Below are 15549 nucleotides of genomic sequence, written 5' to 3' on the forward strand. Positions count from 1 at the left end.
CTTGTGCGATGTATTTCAATGTAGGTTTTCAATTTAACAATCATTAAAATCGTACGATGTCTGAGTAGTAAAGCGGTAATTTATTTAGTATTGTCCTCTAATTAGAGACTTTGTGATAAGTTAATCACGTTCCGCATTTAAGTTTATTGGCACTTACGTTACAAAATTAATAGAAAAGTGCCTATTTTCATGAACCGGCACCTATAAATGGGTTCGTTTGCGTTTGAAATTTGTTTCTATCTCTAAAATAATATGAAGATTAAGTCACGTTGCTGTCCCTACGTAGCTTTAACGAGGTATTTTTATAAATTATGGGGTATCTGACATTGTTCATAATTTAAACCGTTTAACTGAACTGAATCAAAAATATTTCTACGATGATTTATGAACAACAAACAAGAAACAAGAAGAAATGATAAAGAAAGAAATGAATGCATAAGAAATGATGAAATGATGCTATAAGACATCCATTTTGTTTGATGTTAAATTGTTAGTTCCTTAAAAACAAGGCTTTGATTCTGGATTGAAGGACGCATTCATGTTGTTTCCCCTGTTTCTGGTTGTTACATCTCATTCGCATCAAACGAACGCTGTTGCGCAGCGGAAGCCAATTTAAGTTTTGCTCCTTTTTTGAAAACACAAAAACACTCCACAATCAGAGCGGTACTTCCTTTGCTCAACACCGGGTAGTTCTTTTTTAAACGCGGTTTAACAACGTTCAAAATACAGCCAATCGTTTTTCCACTGATTTGTGCTATCGGTCGTAATAATCTATTAACGAGCAGGGTAGTTGTGCTTTATTTTGTTGCCCGTATCACCGCAGCGGAATGTCTATTGCTACAACACAAAAAAAAGATGCTTTTCCTCAAAAAGAGCATTGTCTGGTCTTACGAAATTTCAAATCAGTGCTATACACTTGCTTATGTATTCTGCGGGTCAGCATGCATAATCAGTATAAGTATTGTATCGGTTTTGGTCGTTTTGCGTAGCTGGCAGCTGCCGATAAGTTAGCTGGACGATGCTATGGCCTAATTCGGAGCAGTTGCAATCAATGCAATCTGGTAGAGCACGTTCCGCTTCATCAGTCGTTGCTCCGAAATAATGAGTTAAAAAAGGAAAACTGGTCCTAATTAAAGGCTGTACTATGTAGCTGCAGAGTTCTATTTTCTCCTGCATCCTGTATGCATTCGTCAAAAAGGTCAAACGAAACGCTTTTATGTTGAGTCAGTGGCCTTATTTATTTATAATCATTGATGGACAATGTATGCAAATGCTGTCATCCATTAATGGGTAGGTCGGCATATGATCGTACTGCTCCTTATTTTAATGACGGCTAGCTTTCCATTGCTATTATTAATATACCCTGCGCTATACAATGATGCAGATGTATTTCTAACAGTTAACATAATTCATCGGAAACATAACTTCCACAACCTAATCAATTGATGCCCTTTTTTGGCGCATTTCATACATGTTTGCTCGTTCGGACGTTAACACACGGCTGTTACGGCTCGTCTGGAGGCAACATTTGTGTGGCTTATCAATTCAATCAACGGACAATTAGAATATCGTTAGAAAATAGAAACCGAATCGCAATATTGTGTGCGCCGAAACCGAAACACCCAGTTTCCTCCCATGCTAATTTTCAACGACCGCATTCAATATGGGGCGGTGGGCGTTCCATTCCGATCAATCTAATGATCGATGATGTACACATCAACTCACAAACACATACACCACATGCTGTCGAATGCATCGGTTGCAAGCGCGTTCGCGCAGCTGAAATCACGTATTTCCCATATAACATAAAAATGTTTGCTTCGCAACTGCCATATGGGCATCAACCTTAACATCTCGCTCTCCCCTCTGCTCTGGGTTTGGTAGGGTGCGGTTTCTATTTGGCTGATTTGGTACGCCGTCTGAACATCGGTTAGCGGTAACAATCTAAAATAGAATGCACTTGCAGTAGACGTTTGTTGCAGCAGACTGGCGGCGTCCGGTGGTGAGTTCCGGGTAGGACGATCGTCTCTCGCTGGGGAGGAAGATAAAGGGGTAGTCCGGCGACCTAATGTCAGCGAATCGGGGCTTCAATAAAAGAACCATTTGGTCGCCTGGAAGAACCGAGTGGGGAGGGGGAGGGCGGGAAGTAGGAGGGTTGAGGGGATGGTGCCGTGGTGCAACATTTTAACTCAACCCCAACCAATTGCCAATCGTATCCGACTCGACAGACAGCCGCAGCCGCACTAATAATCATCAATAAAATTTTGCAAACTCTGTTCCCTTTTGATACCGTTTACACGCATATGGTGGCAACTAATATGATATTAGAAGCGGAAAAAATAACGACACTGTAATAGCAATCAATTTGATGATAAGATCGTATAGAGTCATAGTATGTGGCGAGAAGAATACATTGGAAAATGTATCGAATTGCAACAGGCAAATTTATCCGCTGCGCCTTTTGTCTTTGTCTTTTCCGTTTCAGTTATTTCTAACGTCTGGACGCACTGCTGGCAGTCTGCCAAAACTGGGACACTGAATCGATACCTTCCCTCCTATCCACTTACCTTCAATGTACGTTGATCTAAATTACATCTTGCCGTCTCACTCGCTTCAACTGCGACACGCGCACACACAGTCACCAATACAGCAACAAAAACCGTAGTCCATTTGACTAGACAGCACTAATTGCAGCATTGCAGCCCAGATCGTACGCACATTCCGTAACCGTTTGCTAGTGCCGCTAGTGCTATCACATCACTCTTTCATCTACGGTGCAACTATTACCCGAAGGATGGATAAGAACTATCGGTACTTTCACTTGTAGACGGCGAGACCAATGTTTACGTTTGCATTGTGCAGAGATTGTTTTTGTTGCCAGCAGCCGACAACTGGTAAACGACTTTCTTTCACAATTTGACAGTTCGTGAGCGCACGTCGAATGAGCAGAATGAGTGTTCTCATGCAAAAAAAACAACACTAAGGGAGTGTTCTAACTGTGAGTGCGTTAGAAATGCATAGTATATTTTTGTGTTAGTTTATCATTTTACTATCGAATATGTGGTACTTCATAAAGTGGAACGATTGTTCATAACATATGTAATTTGTTGAATTATTAATAACAAAAGTGTTTCAAAATTCTTTCTCACCGAACCCAATTTGAAACGAAGCAAATAATACTGAGTTACTTCTAAGGCATGCGCATTTCAACACCCCATCTGACCGTCGAGTGCCCTCACACGTTTGAACCGCTCATTTGAACCGTTGCACGGGGAAGGTCGAAAAAGAAAAAGCACCAGCATTCTTTTGAACTGCATTTTCTCCTCTGTTAGAGTCCAATATTATTTTACCTTTTTTTGCAAGAGTGACCTGCTTGTGGTATGGCTCCGGTCGTCAATATCGCCCGGTCATCGCCGGTTTGGCCTCGTTTCGATGTACTGCAGTGGTACGGTCGTTCTTCTACATCCTCATGCTCATGCCTCATGCCAACACTTACTGCCGCACACAATTACGGGACTGAATGGTGTGGAAAAAAGCATGGGCCCACACCATTTCTCATCTCATTTGTAATGTTTTTGTTTTGTTTTTGATCCAAAAAAAGATGGTTACGGAAAAAGTGTTGTAGACAGCAGCGAAAGCTCCATGACGTTGCGCAAGACAGAAGTAAACGCGTATTTGAAGATGTTCGCTTTTGAAATCGCGCCCTAAGATAGGAGGCCTTCTTGTCAAACGGTAACTGATGGAGGCGGATGGTCCTTCATCTCCGAGGGCGGTGTTTGGTTTGGGTGCAAAATTATGTCAATGTGAAAATGAACGGTACATTGAGAATCGTGTCACGTATTTATCACGATCAACTGTTGTCCTAGCGCCCTGCCGTGACTTCGCTAGACAATTTCGAGATGCAAGCATTGCGCGTGCTGGATGTCTATGGAAAGGACTTAACGAAGAGAAACAGTACAGCTTGTTGCTAACATTGTTGAATATTTAAGGATCGATCGCAAAGAAAACAAAGCGTTACAAGTAGATTGTAACTTAGCATGACGTTAGGATTTAATAAAATACTAACCGTAAGAGTAGATAAGAGGCAATATTAGTGAAATGTAATAGGTTTGAAGATATTCTGGAGCGCAACATTGTAACAGACACATCAATAACGGGCTTTTAGGTACTTTCCTGTTACGTGGCCACGAGGCAAAAGAAATGAGCATTGTATTACAATATCCGTTGCAAATAGATACGGTTTTAGGGATGTGTTTGTTGGAATAGGAATTGTACATTCATCTCACGTTCTCGTAAACGATTATGGGCTTTAACGAAATTAAGTACTAATTACCGCACAATTAATTGTTGTAAGCAGTATCTGCTTTGTAGACATGGAATACTTTTGTCGTTGCCTCCAGGCGGAAGGTTGGTGAATCCCATTAAATGGTAATGAACCGAAGGCAACCGCCATTTGACCTTGTGTACTGTGGGACATAAAATTAAGCTTTTTATGGGTGGTTATTGTCTGTCAGAGGATAGTTTTTTTTACAGTAGATTTGTATTTTTCAGTAAGTGATTTCACGTAAATGTTTATTTTCTGTCATTTACTTCTCCATAATGCGTTGTATTTCATGGAAGGTTTTACCCTTAGTTTCCGGCATTACCAACAACACAAACAACATGCCCAGGAGGGAACAGATTGCAAAGAATAGCAACAACCCATACATGCCAAAAACAATACTGAGTGTGGAAAAGTACTGCAAGAAAAAGCGGAAAAATTGATGTTGAAAACTAATTCTACCAAGAAATATCAAAATCCTTTTATTACCTTCAGCGCAATAAATGCAAACGTCCAGTTCGTCACCATGCATAAGGTGGTTGCGAATCCTTTGATCTGTAAAGTAATCAAAGGTTGTTTTGAAAACCGCAAAGCAAGCAAGAGAATGGAACAGTCGTTCATAGATCATACCTTTTGTGGCATGATTTCCGCCAGCACAACGAACGGCATCGTTCCGACGCCTACTGTGCCAATGAAAACGATTACGGAGAAGCAAACCAAAGGCAGCCAGCTGAACGATGTTAGATCGTACCCAAGCTCCTGACCGTAGCAGTACGACGCAAAGACACTCTGTCCGAGTGTCAACCCAATGGACGAGATGAGTAGCAGGATCTGGCCCAGTTTTTGGGGTTTCACAGAATGAAAGAAAAATAAGAGAGCTTGGTGCTGGGAGTTCCGTGTTGGAAGAGCACATACCTTTCGACCTATACGGTCCACTAGCAGCGTGCAGACGTAGCACCCGATGAGTTGAATCAACCCGACCACAATGACCGACAGGCTGGGCGATAGATTCAGCACTGAGCCGGACTCGGCAAATACCGACTGGGCATAGTTCATCATGTAGAAGCAACCGCAGAACTGATTCAGCGCCATCAGTGTCAGGCAGATTAGCAAACCAAACTGTGCATGGCGGCTTGCTAGAAAATGAATGCAAAAAGGAAAAGAAAACCCCGCCCGTTTTAATATCCGTTTTGGTGAAAAAAGGCACAGAAAAGGATATTGGGAATTTTAACTGAAATCGCTCCACGATAGCACGGTTGCGTCCTTGGCGTGTACGCTCTGTAGCAGCTGAAGCTCACGGACGTACTCATCCTCCCCAATAGTGTCCTTTTCCGACCGGATGCCACGGAAGAAGCGCAATGAGCGTTCGGCAGCCTGAAACGATGGGGCGTTACAAAAAAACTCGATTAAGGAAATCTTCTAGAGCAAAGCGGAGGAGAGTTGATAAGCTTACCGCAAGCTTTTGCACCTTGGCTAAATGGGACGGAGTTTCGGGCAGGAAACAGAAGGTTGCGAGAAAAAACACTGGAACGCTGACGGAGACCCACGGGATGGTGTAATAATGCAGCAGGGCACCGGCAAGATATGCAAACTCCACGCCCAAACAACACGACAGGATGAGCAACGAGGACAGCGTACCTCGGTGACTGTTGGAAAGAAAAGAGAGAGAAAAAAACAATACAGGCGGTCCCCGAGATACACAGTACCTCTTAAACGTAGATTCGGAGATACGCGGATTTCTAAATTTAACAGTTCTTTGAGCAAATTGAATTGATTCCACTTATCAATTGTAAAATGCTAAATAATTTTCCTTTTGATCGAATGCTAAAAACCATTTCAAAAGGTTTAAAGCTGTTAAATTCAGTCAGAATCATATCACATAATTAATTTGGTGGCTAAAACCACCTCCTTGCAAACTTACACTAAGATTAGTGATGTTTTGGCTGGCAGTTACGAGATACGACTTACGCGAAAATTCGAGATTCGCGATATTTTGCGGTCGTTTTCGGTCCCCATTACCTGTGTATCTCGGAGACCGCCTGTATTTAAATGTTATCGGTTGTAACGAACGTATTTGCATTTATCCTTACCTTGTGCAGGCTATTTCGGACACGTAGAGTGGGGTTACGACAAACTCAATACCACCCGCCAGCCCACCGAGAAAGCGAGCTCCCATCAGGTAGACGGGATGATTGGCCACGATGACCAGCACCCAGCACACGACCAACGGCAGCCCCGCTATCCAAGCCGTCCACTTGCGTCCGAGCCGGTCCACAATCGCACCACCGACGAGTGTACCGACAATCCCACCCAGACAGAGGGCGCCACCGATCCAGGACGCTTGCTGCAGCGTAATGGCTCCCGACTCCAGCAGCCTCTCATCACCGGCGGATGTCTGCAGCGTGGGCAGAGCAGACGAAGACCAGCCACTGATCATGCCATAGCTAACACCGAGTAGATTCACTGACCAGGAAGTAAAGAAATTAAGGTAGAACCAGCGGCACGATAAGTCTACGGACGCACTTTGTGTGATGAGTAAATAACTGCTGGACACAGTTGATTTCACGAATCACGGGCTTTAAATTACAGTGGGCTGAGGCGACCGTCGTCTGGCAATGGCATCATTTTGGTAAACAATTTTGCTGGAAAAGTTGTCTTATTGTTGGTTGGGCGCACAAAAACGTACTTCCGGACGTGTGGCAGCACTAAATAATTAAAATGCAAATCAGTTTGAATCTCGGGTCGAAAGTCAAACTGCTTCAATCAACTGTAAGCTTCAACTTTGGAACTCTACATCATGCACACAAGACCAACAGTGCATGATTAGGCCTGCTTGCGGTGTGTGTGTGTGTGTGTGTGTGTGTGTGTGTGTGTGTGTGTGTGTGTGTGTGTGTGTGTGTGTGTGTGTGTGTGTGTTTAGTTGGATCCATGTGCATGGCACAAACTAGAGACAGCTTGCAACACAGCTTGGTACTGTTTGTGTGTTTTATGCAAGTTTTTTTCCGGGTTCGCTTTCGAGATCTTCATCATCGATATTAAACGGAGCTAAAGTAGGCTAAAAACCGGTTTTCGTGAGCTCGTGAACACTCCAAATCGGTGCGATTTTCCCTCGCTGGCGATGCTTTTTGGAAGTAGTTGTGACGGTTTTAGACGTTTCGAGCGAGGGTTTTTTAGGGATGGCCGCCAAAAAGCTCGCCTTGCCTTGCGGGAAGCAAATTGGTTTATTTATACCTTCTTTCCAACAGCTCGAGGCCCGAGCGAATGTGTTTGCGTTTTTTTAAAGCTCACTTAAACTAGGTAAAGAACAAAGAGAAGGATCGAAACATCCGAAACCAGAACTGCCGTTTGTCAAAAGCATATCTTTAATGGAATCTTTTGACGTTGCGCAAAACACTCAAAATCAGAGTGTGTGGAGTGAAGTTAGCCGGTCTCATGGTACAGTCGTCAACTCGTACGACTTAACAACATGCCAGTCATGGGTTCAAGCCCCAAATAGACCGTGCCGCCATACGTAGGACTGACTATGGGGGGAAATCAATAAATCACTGAAAGCCAACCCCACAAGTGGGTTGGCAGGCCTTGACCGGCATCGGTTGTTGAGCCAAAGAAGAAGAAGAAGTGGAGTGAAGTAAGCTTTCGGTTATGTTGCCTTTTTTATTAGATTTAGACGGAAAAAAAGCAATTTCAATTAAGTATGGCAGAAAGGAATAATTTCTTACAACAAATTGATTGCGCTTTGCACATGCATGTGAAAGGTGGGAAATTTACTGCTCACTAAACATGCACGCAGACACCATCAGCAGCTCCAGCAGCTTCCGAAAATGTGCCGATTTCAATTCATACCCTTGTCCCGAAACATGAGTATTACACAGCCCATTAAATCACAAATTGTTCCTGTCACACCAGGCACACTAACGAACCTAAAACGGTGGCCATATACTGCCGCAGCACACCCACACGGCTCATCGTGGTGCGGTAGTTTGTCACGCGGAGGTAATGAACCTGCCCTGGTTGGTCTCACTGTTCTGCTCTGTCTCCCTTGTGCGCTCGCGGGCTACTACACGCGCGTCGTCGATGAAGCTTTGGAGTTAGGCTGCCAGTCCGTCTTGCCGAGCACTGGCAGTCTATCTGTGGCGGTGTTTACTCTGATAAACAGCTGGCCGCAGGGCCCGAGTTGTTCACTCTGCTTACGCGCGGCCCGTGTGGCCAGTTTACACTGTCTTTGGGTTTTGATTTATGCACCGTCCGGCAACGACCGGACAGCATCAGCCATCCGTCAGGCCTTTGTGCCTTTAGCGGGGGTTTGGGGTGCCTAACGATTTCGGCAAGTGTGTGTTCATCATTTGTTGTTCTATGCGGGGTTGTGTGATCGTGTCTCTTTGTGGCAGTGATGAGGGAGAAGTGTGCTGGATTTTGAATCCGGTAAACGCATCGGGATGTTCTGTTTAAGGAAGTTTATGCGTGATACTTCACCAACAGGAAAGGAAAATTGGGATAGTATGTTGACGTGCGCAAAGCCGCTTAGTTGCTGTACATTATTGATGAACGTTTTGGAAATCTGAATTTCACTCAAAGAACTTTTGATTGTTGTTTGATTGTTTCTGTGGATTGTCTTCGGATGAATTAGTATTAGTAATAAACACTTAAGTTGATGGTAAAATTTGTCAGTTGTAATTTACTATATTAAAATGGGCCACTTTTTATGAAACGGCGAACAAAAATAAATTCCAAATAAACTAAAAGCAGCGAGCTACCCTGTGGCAGTGACTTCGCCGTAGCATATGCCGCCATCTAGCGTCTGATAGCTAAAGCGCGTATATTTGAACAGCTCCGCTATCGCCTGTTTTGTATTTTTTGTGATTAAAATCGGTCGAATTTGCTGTGTTTTTGCTGTTGATGTGTTGATAGTGATACACCATAAACAATTATAATTACACTTCTTGCATCAATAACAATAAGTTTAAAAGTATTTAAAAAACGCACCATATCTCATGCAATGTGGAATAGTTGTTCTGCTAACTGGTAGGACGTCAACGCTCCGAAAAGCAAACATCATTCGGAAATACCATTCCAAAATAGTAAATTTACTGATCTAGTTAAAACAAAACCATCATTGTGCATACGATCAGCCACCAAACCATAATCTACGAAGATAGTTTACTGCCAAATACTTAATTACCGCGGCAATGGATCCTTTACAGATGTGGTCAAATCTCGGACACAGTTTCCGAAGCACCGGCCTCACGAACATGGGATCCAATCAACGGGGTGTGAAAGACAAGAGTACGCGCGTGCACTCCGGAGCCGGGCAGTCCGTTTTCTATCAGCAATAACAATAAAACATAATTAATTAGTCTACCGAGAAAGCGCACGTTAGGGCTAATTTTTATGATGCTTTTTCGATGTTCTTGTCTTGCGCAAGGAGTTACGAGGGGGTGGATGAGGCTTACGGAGACAACTTCCGGGAGGGCCTCCCGGGGTCGTGATCCGGATCGCCACTTGGCAATGGCAACCGGGCATACTGGACTGTGCACAGGTCAACTCGGGGGGCGGTAGGCTCTTATCGTCGCGGAAGTGTGTGTTATTCACACGATGATTTATGAGCGCGAAGAGTACCCGGGCGTGTACTGTGTGTGTTTTTGCGTGTGTTCGATCGAGTGGCAGCAAAAGGGCAACTAAATTAACTCACGTCGGAAAAGGTAGGATGGGCCATTCTAGTATGTAAAGATGTGATTAGCTGGGATGAAGGGAGTTAAAGTGGGGGATCATAAAGCAAACAACGACAGGAGACTGGTGTTAGCAAATTTAATATATTTTGCCATCATATTACGATCAATTCACATGAAGTTTTAAGCAAAAAGCGTTTATATTTTTTACCATTTGCAAACAGCTGTGCAATAAAAGAAACAATAGCAAACTATTAGAAAGAGTTAGCTACTTTCCCGTTCCACCTTTGACACGTCCTAAATCGTACGATCATAAAACGTGATACCGTTGACAGCACAAAGCGTTTGCAAAACATTCCTCGTAAATTGGTGTCGCTTGAAACATCGGGCATCTCCTTCCAATGGTGCGCCAGTTTACACAAACACCCCACGAAGCTCCCTCTGAGGGCCCTGGCCCTGGCGTTTGCTTGGCGGTTACCGGGAATGCTTCAGAGAGAAGAGAATATCAATAGAATATCACCAAAGAGCAGTTGGTTGCACAGTGCGGGAAACGAGGAGAAAGACGAACGTACCACGGGTCAAACGTTTATCATCGAGATTAAATCTGCCACAATGTGCATTGGTTTGCCTGTGTGCGGGTGCGTGTGCTGTAGTGCGCATTCGGGCTGGATAAAATCGCATCTTATCCGGCCGTTGGAGTATTTGCCGCTGCGAGCAAAGGCAAACGCCGTTGTTGCGCTGGTATTTCTAGATGGACAACAAATAGTTTGTACGGTACACGGTTCGGTACAAGTACACATACAATGCAAAGATCCCGTGGCCGGAGGTTTGGTATGGATTATGAATTCCGATGCGACTGGTGCTTTGATCCTTGGTGTCGTTTATCACAATGACAGGTGGTGATAGGGATAGGGAGGTGCTGTTTGGGGAGCTTCGTAACATCTCCAATGTTCGGATTGCTCCGAAACAATGACGAGGGGTGGCCGTTTTCAGACCAGTGGAGCCATTCCCCTGGTGGGCAGTTCCGTCTTCCATTTGGCGCCGTTTTGTGCGATATCGAATTGTATCAATATCAGAAGGTACGTTGCAAGCGACCCGACGATCTGGCGCAACGGCGTGTAGCAAATAGAAACAATTACCGATGGTAAATATTTTACCCCACACACCCGGTGGTTGTGGCAAGGACTGGGCAAGCCTGGAGGATAGCATCTAATACTCACATTAAACATTAGCCCATGATCGATGGTGAACAGACCACTGGCGGTGAATTCGATCCGCTGCTGATGTAGCTGCAGCGAAAGCAGACGCACCTGTTGTATACACATCCACGGCCACGGCAGCACGTGTATCGTGAAGGAGGATAGGAGATGCATTAGTTGTGTACGTGTGTTTGTAGTTTGTAATTAGTTTTAGTGTGAGCGTTTATAAATTATGATGTTTTGCTAGCGCGCCCCATTTAGTCGATTCCGATCCGATTATGGTGTGAAGGAAGGCTATGGGGAAAACATGCGGCAGGTAATACGACGATACGTGTTTAAAAAAAAACCTACGCCAGCGATGTTTTGGGAAGGTAGACAAGTTGGTTTGTGAGAACAGTGAGTGGTTCATGATAATTTGCATTACATGAGGATTAAATCAATTGTTTCCATGAATCACACAGTATGGATAATTAATACTATTTCCTCCTCATAATACGGCATTTTCAATCCTTTCAAAGTCTTTTCAGTTCTTTATTCAGGAAATAGATACAGTCTGTTATTTGATAATTAATTCAATTCGATTCGAATGTTATTTTAATTAATAACCACTTTACAGTGGTTATCAGTTTCAAATAGTTGGTCCTGCTCATAAATAGTTTCTCTGACATGGTGCTATATGGTCGTCGATAAGACAAGAAGCTTCATGTACAGGAATTTAACCTCAAAAGGATTGGACTATTCTCCAAACGATTGTTATAAACTAAAACTGGACGATTTAGACTTCGAACTTCATGTAGTTCTAATTTTGATAATATTCTTCCAACACACACATATACACACATCCATACACTCCAAAAGTTTGAAACATAATTGAAGCCTCATTCGGTATCACAATTATGCAAATTTTGAAACACAAACAAAATGGTCGGTTGGATGCTCGCCCTATACGGGTGTACCTCAAAAACATGCTCCAAAATAAGCCATTAACAAAACTGCTGCATATAATTGACCAACAGTTCGGTAAGTGCCTACATTCATTGTGCCCGAAGGACCTGAAAGCAAGTACGAAAAAATAACACATAAACGATGTCCGAATGGTAGAACACCCATCGTGCTAAGAAATAAGCGATTGCGTTCAAATAGAAATATCCGGAGGAGGGTGGAAATTATGACCATTCATTAGCAAGCGAGGCGGACAGCGTAAACGTAGCTGCTGCTGCTGCCAATGGTTCTGCTTCACATCCGGTGTGTTGCGTCGAGCGGGTCTACTAAAACCGGACCTAGCAGGCAGTCCCAATATTGACCACAAATCATCGCCATCTCGTGTGAAACAATTCGGCTATTCGGGTGGTCCAGAGCGGTTATGTTATGTGAGAAGAGTTTCGGCCTAAAAACACACATACACACCCACACACACATACCTGCTTGTACACAAAAAGACGGATATCGAATCAATTTACCGGAAAGTTGCAACAATGGGGCGTTACATAATTCATAACACATTCGGGGTGGTTGAACATTCTAATGCAAATTGCTGGTGATGCTGCCGGTGCTTCTGCTGCTGCTGCTGCTGCTGCTGGAGTGTTATAGTTTTGCGTTCAACCACCAGCACGCGATCACGCGGTGCGGTTGTGCGTTCCGGACAACCAGAACCACGCACACCAGAGATTCTATAGAGCAGTTGAATCGAATGTGTGTACGTGTGTGTTATGGGTGGGAAAACCACAAAATATGCAAACGCGCACTGCACACGAGGGAAAGGGAGCAGAGGGTCTGTCAGATCCGGGTCAGTATGGTATGGCATATTAAAAACATAACTTTTCCTCCTGAGTGACAATTGCATCCTGCAGTGGGTGAACGGGAAATGGGAGAAAGAGGAAGGGTGAAGGGCAAAACTCACAAAAAATCCATCGCTTGAAGGGGAGTGCAATGCGCCATTAACAAAACGGAATAACGCTCAAATAAAAACAGGGGCCTTACCTCCCAACCCAAAACGCACATTTGAACTCACGCATTCTCTACTCTACTCCCCCCCCCCCCTCTTCAATTCTCGTTCCACTGAACAAAGCTTACCATCGATTTCGTGTCGGGGCAATTTGTTTTCCAGCCCAGTCCATGTATGAGGCTGCCTATTTTTTGGGCCTGCCATGTGCCGTTGGAGCATTGTAGAGAGAAATAGAGAGAGAGAGAGACCGTTGGTGAACGATAATGAAACGTACGACAATAAAACAAGAACCCTGGGCGCGCACCCCAGTGATCAAACGGATTGAATAGGGTGGAAAAATGAAAAGCAGGATTTTATGTGCCGCAATTTCATTGCCGTACCGAAAGTGCAATCATTTAACGGCATCGGTAGGTGTATGGGCACAAGCAAGCAACAAAGGCAAGAGAGGAAAACGCCAGAAACAATATTTTTGGGAGTCTCTGTGTGTCTGATCTATAATGAAAAAAAAAAAAACGTTAAACGTACACCAGAAACAAAGCAAAACTTAAAGCGTTTATTAAGGAGACAGTGTTGTAGTGCTTTTTTTGGGCTTAAAAAGAGATAGAAACAGAGAGAGAGAGAGAGAAAGAGAATGTGTGCATCAAACAGAGTGATAAGAACAGGCGAAAGGGAAGGAAAGCGCTACTTAATTTGTCATTGAAATGCAAACGAAATTGCAATCACTTTTGGGTGGTGCAATGGGCAAACAATCTGCACGCTGATTTATTATACACATACAATTATTCATAATAATAATAATCATCATCGTTGTCGGCGTCGCCATTTTTATTACTATTTTTGGGAGAGCGGACTGGTACGAATAAATCGTAACGATCATTATCTGCCACGCGCGCGCCATGTTTTTGCAGGCGCGCATAATGCATTTCGTGTCAATTTTTGCATCAAGATCGCGAGGGAAACAAAAGGGGAAATGCTGTTTACCCTATAATGGGCATGTTGTATGTTTGCGCTGTAGAATTTATGGTATGGAATAATAATTATTAAGTTTGATGAATTTTCCGTAAGGATTACTCGTGTAGAGATACCGAAATTCGTGGACAATGTGTATACCAACTTGATTGAAATTCAATGTCACTAGCAAGCTTTTGCTACATTTCTGCAGGACAGCGAATGTGCAGAATGCTTTCACCTCCTTGTTTTTTCTTCTTCTAAGTTTGGTGTGACCATTTGTACCGATATGCTAAGCCACCTGCTTTGTTGCTACTGGTCCACAGAATATGTAGAGTGAAACTGTGCTCTGGGCATTCTGTTTTACAAATCAAATAGACTTCCAGTGTGGCAAGGGATTTGTTGTTAGGGCGATGAAGCAACCGGAAGCAGGAGAAATGGCTTGCAATTGTGCATCCGTAACCGAGTGTGCAACTATTTTCCAAAACCGGGGTGTCACTTAATTAGCATATCTTTGCATAGATCGAAACAACGTTTGTCTGTGCTGTGTCGAACACTGTGGCGTGGTTGTTGTGACTGCGAGATGAGTGCTTCTGCTGTGAACCAAGTGCTGTGATTGCTGTGCATTCGATGGAAGAGAAAAAAATACCGTAGCTGCAGCTGAGTGCATCCTCTTCATAGGATGTGCATAAAGCCCAGCATATGTGTGTGTGTCCATTGAAGGGTGGATGGAAAATGCATCATGCCGTTTGCCGTGCTCTACCATATCCATCCATCTCAACATGGTCTGATAGGTGAGTAGGGGTATCGCAAAAAAGGGAAAGGATTAGGCAGACACACATACACGTATGCAGAAACTGGAAAAAATACGACACAAAATCATACCAGCAACGGACCAGGGATCCCTTCTGCGTGGAATGTTTTTCCTCAATTACCTCGTTTTTTGCCGAATTACACACGTTGCAGATGCGCAGAATGCGAAACGTCGATATGAATGCCCACGAGAGCGTACTCAAGACCTCCCAGAAGGTTGGCAGCAGCTCGGCCGATGTTGCCCACTGACCCAACCACAGCATACTGGTGGGATGGAATGCGAAAAAAGGGAAACAAATGGACAGCGTTAGAGAGTAGGTGTGCCATGGTCAGATGGTTGGGAATTGCAACGCCATCGAGCCTTTCGCAGTAACGGGTAATCACACATACACACGTTTGGAAATGTAAATAAAGCATAAAATAAATCGCTTGGTATGAACGCGGGTGATTTGAGAGTATGTGCGAATAAGTTATGTATTTTTGGAAAGATTCCACGTCGACGCACGGACGTTGATTCGGAGATAGGCAGTTATGAAATTCAGTAGCTATTTCATGAGTTCGAGAGTGAGAAACATGTCAAGAGTAGTTAATACCCTATTCACTGTTGCACTTAATATTATATAATTGTTACAATCAAGGAGAATAAAACTACCAAAG

General features: G+C 43.7%; 2 protein-coding genes across 4 annotated transcripts; both read right to left on the minus strand.

The window, feature by feature from the left end:
- Window positions 1-4395: 4395 nt before the first annotated feature.
- Window positions 4396-8449, minus strand: LOC121597772 (facilitated trehalose transporter Tret1-like). Of its 3 annotated transcripts, none has more exons than XM_041923885.1 (8): window positions 8041-8235; window positions 6412-6784; window positions 5775-5967; window positions 5554-5695; window positions 5237-5457; window positions 4952-5152; window positions 4811-4876; window positions 4396-4739 (listed from the first exon to the last, which is right to left on the minus strand). In XM_041923885.1, the coding sequence occupies exons 1-8, from the start codon at window positions 8063-8065 to the stop codon at window positions 4587-4589; spliced, it is 1374 nt and encodes a 457-aa protein (XP_041779819.1). In that variant the 5' UTR covers window positions 8066-8235; the 3' UTR covers window positions 4396-4586. The 3 variants fall into 3 exon arrangements, with proteins under 3 accessions (XP_041779819.1, XP_041779820.1, XP_041779818.1); XM_041923886.1 differs by lacking the exon at window positions 8041-8235 and adding an exon at window positions 8242-8449 and having other exon boundaries at window positions 4416-4739; window positions 5628-5695; XM_041923884.1 differs by lacking the exon at window positions 8041-8235 and adding an exon at window positions 8242-8449 and having other exon boundaries at window positions 4423-4739.
- Window positions 8450-10976: 2527 nt separating this feature from the next.
- On the minus strand, window positions 10977-15177 carry LOC121595365 (putative gustatory receptor 28b). Its single transcript, XM_041919279.1, has 4 exons — window positions 15015-15177; window positions 13260-13328; window positions 11208-11297; window positions 10977-11090 (listed from the first exon to the last, which is right to left on the minus strand). The coding sequence occupies exons 1-4, from the start codon at window positions 15153-15155 to the stop codon at window positions 10977-10979; spliced, it is 414 nt and encodes a 137-aa protein (XP_041775213.1). The 5' UTR covers window positions 15156-15177.
- Between the last annotated feature and the right edge of the window lie 372 nt (window positions 15178-15549).

Source organism: Anopheles merus, chromosome 3R (assembly GCF_017562075.2).
Source record: "Anopheles merus strain MAF chromosome 3R, AmerM5.1, whole genome shotgun sequence".
Classification (NCBI taxonomy): Eukaryota; Metazoa; Arthropoda; class Insecta; order Diptera; family Culicidae; genus Anopheles; species Anopheles merus.

Excerpts from the sequence above, each read along its gene's own strand:
- LOC121595365 (XM_041919279.1), bottom strand. The coding sequence starts at position 15,155 with ATGCTGTGGTTGGGTCAGTGGGCAACATCGGCCGAGCTGCTGCCAACC. Across the intron at positions 11,298-13,259 it reads GCCCCGACACGAAATCGATG|GTGCGTCTGCTTTCGCTGCA; the intron begins GTAAGCTTTGTT and ends TGTATACAACAG. Across the intron at positions 11,091-11,207 it reads ATCATGGGCTAATGTTTAAT|ATCGTCGGGTCGCTTGCAAC; the intron begins GTGAGTATTAGA and ends CCGTTGCGCCAG.
- LOC121597772 (XM_041923884.1), bottom strand. The coding sequence starts at position 8,287 with ATGAGCCGTGTGGGTGTGCTGCGGCAGTATATGGCCACCGTTTTAG. Across the intron at positions 6,785-8,241 it reads GTATATGGCCACCGTTTTAG|TGAATCTACTCGGTGTTAGC; the intron begins GTTCGTTAGTGT and ends CTTCCTGGTCAG. Across the intron at positions 5,153-5,236 it reads TGGACCGTATAGGTCGAAAG|ATCCTGCTACTCATCTCGTC; the intron begins GTATGTGCTCTT and ends AAACTGGGCCAG.